The sequence below is a fragment of the Astatotilapia calliptera genome, chromosome 11, assembly GCF_900246225.1.
Source record: "Astatotilapia calliptera chromosome 11, fAstCal1.2, whole genome shotgun sequence".
Taxonomy (NCBI): domain Eukaryota; kingdom Metazoa; phylum Chordata; class Actinopteri; order Cichliformes; family Cichlidae; genus Astatotilapia; species Astatotilapia calliptera.
In genome coordinates this window covers 33,664,649-33,673,877 of record NC_039312.1, presented here as the reverse complement: position 1 = coordinate 33,673,877, position 9,229 = coordinate 33,664,649, and the positions used below count along the sequence as shown (strand labels likewise).

At 40.9% G+C, this 9,229-nt stretch overlaps 1 protein-coding gene across 2 annotated transcripts; it reads right to left on the bottom strand.

The window, feature by feature from the left end:
• LOC113032026 (high affinity immunoglobulin epsilon receptor subunit beta-like) lies at window positions 1–7,616 on the bottom strand. 2 transcript variants are annotated; one of them, XM_026184663.1, is made up of 7 exons: window positions 7,491–7,616; window positions 4,095–4,292; window positions 2,607–2,723; window positions 1,991–2,047; window positions 1,532–1,738; window positions 503–625; window positions 1–306 (listed from the first exon to the last, which is right to left on the bottom strand). In XM_026184663.1, exons 2-7 carry the CDS (start codon window positions 4,269–4,271, stop codon window positions 259–261), a joined length of 729 nt encoding a protein of 242 aa, XP_026040448.1. In that variant the 5' UTR covers window positions 4,272–4,292; window positions 7,491–7,616; the 3' UTR covers window positions 1–258. The 2 variants fall into 2 exon arrangements, with proteins under 2 accessions (XP_026040448.1, XP_026040449.1); XM_026184664.1 differs by lacking the exon at window positions 7,491–7,616 and adding an exon at window positions 7,101–7,439.
• Between the last annotated feature and the right edge of the window lie 1,613 nt (window positions 7,617–9,229).

Sequence of the window (9,229 nt, the reverse complement as noted above, 5' to 3'; positions counted from 1 at the left end):
TTTCTTTATTTTTATGTATCATGGCCCAATATTGTCAAAAAAAAAGAAAAAGAAAGAAAGAAAAGCAACAACAAAGCATGTGGCATACTATCTGGAGGAAGGCACACTGAAGAGAAAAAGTAGAGATTTAGAAATACATTCAATTTGCAGTATATAAAAGTGCAAGAGAAGTGCATGATAATGTTGCAGTACAGGGTGAAAGCTATGAAGGCACATGGTTACAATTCCTCACAGCACAATTACATTCAGACTGTAGGCTTAGTGGTCCTCTAGAAGTGGTGTGTAGAGCTCTGGGTCATCAGTGCTCTAAAAAAGAAAAGATTGGTAAAGTAAAATGACACTGAATAAATCGGTTTGGCTTTTGAGCAAGTCACCAAATATTCATAAACTTCCACATAAGAACTCACACAAAACAAAAACAAAAGAAAAAACCCTAAACATATTCGGCCAACATTTTCTGCTTAAGTAACAGTTTCACCTTGAAGCGACGCTAGTCTGTTACCTTGGTTTGTCCCTTTTCTTTGCTCTTCAGACTCTTGATCCCCAAGACGACTGAGCTGATGGTGACGCAGAGCTCCAGGACTGACAGCACAATTAGCACAGCAATGATGCTTCTGTAGAGCATCTGTTGGGATACAAACAACAGTGCTCAATTTTATTGCAGTAATAAAAGGATCAGAGGCTCAGACCCTTTGACCGGAGAGTGGGCGGAGACTTCTGTACAGACGTGACTGTGATCGCAAGATCAAAAACCTATATACAGTGGTCCCTCATTTATCATGGGAGTAACGTTCTGAAAATGCTCTCAAAGTTCAAACCTTTGTAGAAAAATAATTTCAGCATTATAGAATGAAACCAAAGATCAAACACTGTTTTCAGGTCCAGAACATGAGAATAGAGAAGCTGCCAGAAAATCCAACATCAATGAATCAATGGTGTAGAAATAAAGGAAGCAAGAAGAAGTTGAGTAAAGTTTGACTTATCTGACTGTTTCTGTAAATTCTATGGTAGTGGTGCCACCATAGTGGTAATTAACTACGTTAACATCTACCTTCCTTTAGCATGTCCAGAAGTCCAAGTTTTTGTGCAATGGTTAGCATCTTCCTCTGCCTTTTGGGTGCTAGCGCAGGTTCCTTTGATGGTGCCAAACGTTTCATTGACATTGTTGTGTCAGTTGGAGAGAAAACTTACAAACATATAGTACAGCACTTCAGAGTTACACTGCTAGCGATCAAAGATTTATGTAAATTTGACGTTCTGTACAGGAGTCAAATTTTTTTTCTGAAGAGCATGCAAAATTGCACAAAAAAAATCTGCGGAAAAGTGAGACCACGAAAGGTGAACCGCGTTTTAGCGAGGGACCACTGTATACTATTATCTGATTACCAGCTGCAAATCCATAGATTTCAGAAGCAAAAACCTGTGATTATATCTACAAAACAATTTAATAATTATTCGACTTTAAACAATTATTTTCCACTTGTCAGTTAGGTAATTTAACTTGTATGTAAACTGCTGAACTAACGCTTACCTTAATTAAAGCTTTGGCCTCCAAGCATCTCTCCTGTAGTATCATCTGTTCAGGAGACGGACTTGGTGTTGTATGACGGCCATACCAGTAGTCGGGCTCCCCACAAATGTTCCACAAATATAGATTAGATACACTGATGCTATACAGCACAATGGCTGCAATGGCAAAAGCAACGGCAGTCAGATTCAGAATCACATTGACGATAACCTGAAATACAAGATGGGTCAGTTAATGTAAAATCAAATTTTCAACATTAGAAGGCTGGTTGGTTAACAGTTTTACAGTCAATCAATGCAGGAAAGCTTGCAATGGTTGGCATTAATCTTACATCTACATAGATGTGCATACATGAGACCTGGCACAAGTGTGTATATTGAAATATTATACGTCTACTTTTATATCTTCAACTTAGACAACAAAATTCAAGTCGTCCTTCTAGGATATATCTGGACTACTCACCAGACATGGACTTGGATACTTGTCAGACAAAATGCTGACGATTCCAAACATGATGAACTACACAAGACAAAAAAAAAAAAAAACCAAAGACAATAAAGTTTAATTCCTTCCCATGTGTAATTTAACTGAATGAGGAGACACATCATGTGTTTAAGGTGACAATAAGAAACAGCAGCTTATCAATAAAACCACAGAAGTAAGGGATTAAGATTTCAATTGATAAAACACATTTGATTTCATAAGATTCTCCAGCTTTGTCTTAAGCGCCAACTCTGATACTCTACATACTCTGAACTACAGGCTCAATTCTGAAGAGTTGAAATGGGTTTAAAATGTAAATGAAAATAGAATGCGATGATTGGTAAACTTCATATGCCCTTATGTATTTATTTATTTATTTTACAGTAAAACTGAGAAAATTTGCAATTACAAAAAAGAAAAGGAGAATTTTTTTTATCTGATGTTGACTACTGTGTAGCTCCCCTCTTTTAACAACAGCCCAAAACATTTGGGAACTGTAGAGAGCAGCCGATGGACTTTTGGAAGAGGAATGTTGTCCCTTTCTTTTCCGACTCAGAGGATTTTAGTTGAGGAAAAAGCTGCTTCGCTTGCTTACCAACCCTCCCATCCAAAAAGGGTAGCCGGTTTCACGTATGGTCCATAATCCAACATATCGGCTTACAAGGATTGTTCCGAGTCCAACACTGAAAAGCCCAATCATAATCTGCAGAGTCTGACAAAGAAGAAGCACAGAATTAACAACTGGTGATGTAGATGTTTAACACCAGTCATAGGATATGCTGTATACTGGAGCACTTTCTCTAAGTCTTTTTCTGTAGTGTGATAAGAAAACTCTTAAACTATCCATCCATTCTCTTCTGCTTATTCAGGGTTGTGGGGGCCTGGAGCCTATCCCAGCTGTCTGAGGGCGAGATGTAGGGTACTCCCTAGACAGATCGCCAGTCTGTCACAGGGCAAACACATCGAGACAGACAAACATTCACAACCACATACACACCTTAGAGCGATTTTAGAGTTACCAATTAACCTGACCTAACCTAACCCCACTAACCGCATGCCTTTGGACTGTGGGAGGAAGCCGAAGAGGACATCGCTAACCATTGTGCTGCCCTGTTTTAAACCACAGTGGATAACTTTTTACTTTTCTTCACTTTTAAGTCCAATAAATTTGTCAGTGAGAGAGTTAGACTCACGTGGGGTAAGGAAACATGACACTGATACAAAGCCAGTGGCATCCCTGACACATAAAATTTACCTTTACTCTGTCTTCTTGGAAGGCTTTCTGACACAGTGTTTTATCTCCTGAATGTTTAAAATGATTTGAATTACTCGACACACACACACGCGCGCGCGCACACACACACACACACACACACACACGCGTAAAGGGGAGTACAAACTATATTCTGTGTTATAAAAGCTATATATAACTATATATATTCAATTCGACTTATATAGCGCCAAATCACAACAACAGTCGCCTCAAGGCGCTTTATAATGTACAGTAGATCGTACAATAATAGACACAGAGAAAAGCCCAACAATCATATGACCCCCTATGAGCAAGCACTTTGACGACAGTGGGAAGGAAAAACTCCCTTTTAACAGGAAGAAACCTCCGGCAGAACCAGGCTCAGGGAGGGGCGGGACCATCTGCTGTGATTGGTTGGGGTGAGAAAAGGAAGATAGGATAAAGACATGCTGTGGAAGAGAGAAAGAGATCAATAACAGGTATGATTTGATGCAGAGAGGTCTATTAACACATAGTGAGTGAGAAAGGTGAGAAAATGCTTTAGCAAAAAGGAAAGTTTGAAGCCTAATCTTAAAAGTAGTAATAGTGTCTGTCTCCCGAATCCAAACTGGAAGCTGGTTCCACAGAAAAGGGGCCTGAAGACTGAAGGCTCTGCCTCCCATTCTACTTTTAAATACTCTAGGAACAACAAGTTTTCGAGACCGTCAAAGCGCTTTACAATTCCACTATTAATTCACACACTGGTGGAGGCAAACTACAGGTGTAGCCACAGCTGCCCTGGGGCAGACTGACAGAAGCGAGGTATTTGAATCCTTAAAGGTTGTAGCTCACCCCCAGCACTGTCTGAGAGGTTCTGTTGAGGCTCCTCAGGCGCTGAGACACGGTGCAGCACACTGGACTGTAGCAAAGGTTCTTGAGGATCTGGCACAGAGGAGGCCAAGAGCTATCAGGGTCAGAGGTCAAGGTGAACACAGTGACCCCATCAGCCTTAGACACAGTGACAGACATCCTGCCTGTAGATCCTGGAGACTGAAAGAGAGAAGAGTACATAAAAATGAACATAGTCTGAATCACATTAAGGCCCCAGCTGTGGAGAAATGCCTGAACTCATCGAAGTATTGAAACAAAACATTCATTTAACTTCTGCAACTAACAAAATTAAAAATCCAAATCACTCGATACCTATTATCTTATATTAACTCTTATAACTCACCTTATAATGATGTCGAGCTCCATTAACAGTGACTTACACTGTCTGTTAATTATAATGAAATTTAAAAAAAAAAACTTGTATATAAATAAATAACTACATTAAGTGATGCAGTTGTGTTTGCAGTTATAACAAGATGCTATACATTTCAATATTAGATAAAGATGATGATTAACTGAATAACAGTAATGAAGATAAACACTCACAGTCACTTTATTAACCATTAAACTACTTGTTAGTGGAAATATCTAATGAAAGCACTTTAAAGTATTTAAGCATGTGGACATAAGATAAGATAAGATAGAACTTTATTAATCCCTCGGGTGGGTTCCTCTGGGAAATTCGACTTCCAGAAAAAAGCACAGCAACGACCGAAGTTACAGTTACAGAATTGTTTTTTATATATATATATATATATATATACACATATATATACATACATATATATACACACACACACACACACACACACACACACACACACACACATACAGAGACAAATATAAATAAAATATACAAAGGGGATAAATTGTCACGGCTGGCGGAGGGAGCCGTGTGGTGTGGAGGAAAAGGAGGACCCAAGATGCAGCAAACTGATGATACGAGTGATGTTTTATTTACAAAGGTGGTGGTGACAAAAACAGGCAACGAGGTATGAGTACTTTACAAACGGAAACCTAAACTGGGAGAAACTAAGTGACAAACCTGAGACCATACAAAAGGGGTGCGGGGCAGAGAGACGCAGAGACAGGAACACCATAGAACGCAGAGGTAGACGGATGAATGCAGTGATACATGGATGAACGCAGACGAGCCGACAATGAACATAGACCGACACCCACTAAATATACACACGCAAGGTAATCAGGTAATCACACACAGGAGGGAAGAACAGCTGAACCTAATACACATGAGGAGCAGAGGACAAGCTGAACACAATGACAACAGACACAGACTTTCAGAACAAAACAGGAAATCTAGAACCCGAACCGGACACAAGGGGGGAGGACACAGAATAACTAGAACAGAGGAAAATAATCACAAAACACAAAACGCTGGGTCAACGACCCAGGACCATGACATAAATAGAATAAATAGGAATAAAAAATAAAAATACAAGTGAATTGCACATTTCAAGTATTGAGTCTATTGCACTGTTGACTATTTACAAAAAGTATTGCACAAGGTATTGTACAGTGAGGTGACGAGGCACTACAGCTTAGTTGTTCCCCCCTCCTTTGTCCTCCTTTCTCCTCCCTCTCCCCTCCAGAGAGGAGTTAAACAGTCTGATGGCGTGTGGGACAAAGGAGTTTTTAAGTCTGTTAGTTCTTGTCTTGGGGAGAAGCAACCTGTCACTGAACAGACTCTTCTGGTTGTTTATGGCCGTGTGCAGAGGATGCCCAGCATTGTCCATAATGTCCAGCAGTTTCTTTAATGTCCTTTTCTCTGCCACTGTCACCAGAGTGTCCAGCTTCATGCCGACCACAGAGCCAGCCTTCCTGATCAGTTTCTCCAGCCTGCATGAGTCCCTCTTTGCTGTGCTGCTCCCCCAGCACACCACAGCATAGAAAAGTACTCCAGCAACCACCGACTGGTAAAACATCCTCAGGAGCTTCCTGCAGATGTTAAAAGACCTCAGCCTCCTGAGGAAGTACAGTCGGCTTTGGGCTTTTTTATACAGGTGCTCTGTGTTGCATGACCAGTCCAGTTTATTGTCCACCCACAGCCCGAGGTACTTGTACTTGTTGACCACCTCCACCTCCTCCCCCTCTATCTGAACCGGCAGTGGACCTTCTCTGGACCTCCCGAAGTCCACAACCAGTTCCTTAGTCTTTGAGGTGTTGAGTTGCAGGTGGTTTGTGTGACTCCATGCGACAAAGTTCCTCACCAGACTTCTGTACTCCTCTTCCTGATCATCCCAGATACACCCCATGATGGCCGTGTCATCTGCAAACTTCTGAATGTGGCATAATTCAGAGTTGTAGCAGAAGTCAGAGGTGTACAGGGTGAAGAGAAGAGGGGACAGCACAGTTCCCTGTGGTGCTCCTGTGCTGCTGACCACAGTGTCATTGAAAAGATAAAGTGAAGAAAGGTGATTTAAATGACTCTGAATGGGGCGTGGTCTTTGGTGACAGATGGGCTGGTCTGAATATTACAGAAACTGATGATGAGAGAACTATCTCTAAGGTTTACAGAAAAATGTCCATAATAAAGAATTCAGTGACCTGCAGAAAATGCCTTGTTGATTATAGAGGTCAGAGGAAAATGGCCAGACTGCTTTGACAATAAACGAAGCAAGACTAACTCCCATAATCACTCACCGCGACCAACGTATGCAGAGAACGCTCTGAACGCTCAACATGTCGAAGCTTCGTTGCAAATTTTGGACGCAGGTCAGAATTTAGTGTAAACAAAAGCCTGGCTGGACCCAATAAAGTGGCTTTGGATAGTTTTTATGAAACCGAAACTGAGAAATCATGAAACGAATATAAACGAAGTAACAGAGTAAAGCTGGTGTATGAAAAATTCAGAACTTAATTCTCTTTTCATTAGCTTTGTTGACATTTTTGCAATCCTCTAAACTTGTTTTGGGCTCCTCCGCATATTAGGAAAGTGCTGTAACCTACCAGAGAAAAAACTCGACGTACATGTGCTGCAAAGCGGACGAAACTCGACTTTACTCCTGTGAGTGAAAGTCCAAAAAAATTAAGTGACTGCGCCACTACCAGCAGCAGGGAGCGAAACTGCGCCGACTGTTCCGGGAAATCGAGCCACGACCACAAAAACAAACATGTATGTAAAAAAGTCTTTGATCAAAGTCTTTGTTCTCGACAGTAATACGACGTAATTTAACAATTACAGTAATACAGCTCCACCCGTGACTGGCACCACGAAGGGCATTGCAGCTTTCCAAGTTAGTCCTACAGGCCCGCTTTGATCTACAGCCCCTGTTTACCAATGATTACGTCACATTAACCTGAATTACAATACAAAATCAATAAAACAAACAAACTTACTTGTCAGAGGAGAAGAAAAGCAACCAAAAGCCAAATTAATATCTGGTTGTGTGTTTGTTGCGCAGCTATTGCTGGATGAGATTTTCCAGTTGTTCCTCCGCCCATAAGGACAATATAAAAATTAACCCTTTGCTCAACATCCAATTACACACAAAGATAATTGAAAAAAATCAAATGTGGAAGAATTACCCTCACTAGCAAAACGGAACAATACAGTGAAAAACGTTGGTGGACTAATTTAACTAAACTAATTTAGGACTAATAACCAGATTATAATAATCAACGCACTGATTTTGATCTATTTATTTAGGCATTAAGTGAATCAGCAAATTGTTGTAGAAATCCAGGTAAATGAATTTTGGATTTCGGTTGTTTCCTAAGTGGACAGTTTGCTTTCACTGGAAGTGTGATTGACTTGGGGTTACTGTGTTAAGTCAGGGGTGGGGGAACTCCAGGCCTCGAGAGCTATGGCGTTATTTTTGTGCCACTATTCTGAGCACACGTAAAAAAAAATTGGAGGGCACGTAAAAAAAGTTTGCAGGTGCATGTGTTGAATTTTGAGGAGAAATTTATTTTGAGCGAAGAAAAGCTGAATTTGAGTGAACAAAATTCATTCCTGCGTGCAAAAAATGTATTTCAGTGTTTTTATTATCCACATACAAACACCAGCAGCCCCTCCAGCTCAGTTTTTGCATTTGCGCTCGCTCGCAATGTGTTGCTCGCGCTCTCAACATTTCTGCCCATGCGCGCTCAACTCTTTCTCTACACCGTTATATTTGTGCCACAAAACCAGCCAATCACAGACTTGGATACAAAAAAATCTGATTGGCTGTTCTGCTCTCCAATCAGCTCGAAATGACGAAATGCAATATCCCAGAATCCATTTCGTCCAAAACTCAAAGGAGGCAGTGGCGGAGGAACACAGAGTGGCAGAGTTTGGAATATTACTCTTTCTGGGTCACAAAATAAAATTTAAAGATATTTTCATGCGATAATGGTGCTGTGTAAACTTCAAATACCTGCTCGATTTATCAAGCCATCACATATTTGCAAAAGTGCTCTAACGTTTTTGGAGATGCCTGTTGTCAAAGGCTTTATGGCCGTTCCTATAAGACCTGGTGGGCCGGTCTCCAGCCAAAATGCCGGGCCGATTTTTTTTTGTCCCAGTCCAGCACTGGTTCAGCCCTTAGCGCTTTTTTTTCTTGTTTTCAGTGGTAATGCCTATGATTGTGCCAGAGCACATTTCAATCAACCATGGGCATTTCACAGGGCCGGACGGGGACATGTTTCCCTCTCACCACATATCCAAACTGACAGGCTCCAGCAAACATCAGCTGCTAGAAATTAATATTAAATAAATTATAACAACAGCTGATCAAGCTTAAACATGCTGCTGTTGTTTAGCACGACATCCGCCGGTTTCCTCTTTCTGGCGCAAAGTGGGCGATAAACAAACGAGAGAAAAGCCGATCAGCTGATCATTGATCAGTTTCATGATTGAAGTAGGACAGGAGGGGGGCAGAGAATAACAGAAGAAGATGCAGCTGTGCAGCAAAGACACAGAATAACTCCAGCTTTGTGCCTTTTTCCATTCTAGCTGAAGTCCGGGACAAACTGCGTCCCTTCTCAGCTCAATACGAAACACGTAAAAGTAACCATTCCATTTTTTAAGGAGTCGTTGGCAACTCTACTAACTAACCTTATGAATAAAATAAAGTTCACTATCAGTAACATCATAG

What these genes read in the sequence shown, in the direction of transcription:
- LOC113032026 (XM_026184663.1), bottom strand. Translation starts at nt 4,271, where the DNA reads ATGTCTGTCACTGTGTCTAAGGCTGATGGGGTCACTGTGTTCACCTTG. An exon ending in CTTTTTGGATGGGAGGGTTG is followed by an intron (nt 2,048 to 2,606) that starts GTAAGCAAGCGA and finishes TGTCTTGTGTAG; the next exon opens with TTCATCATGTTTGGAATCGT. An exon ending in AGTATCCAAGTCCATGTCTG is followed by an intron (nt 1,739 to 1,990) that starts GTGAGTAGTCCA and finishes CTTGTATTTCAG; the next exon opens with GTTATCGTCAATGTGATTCT.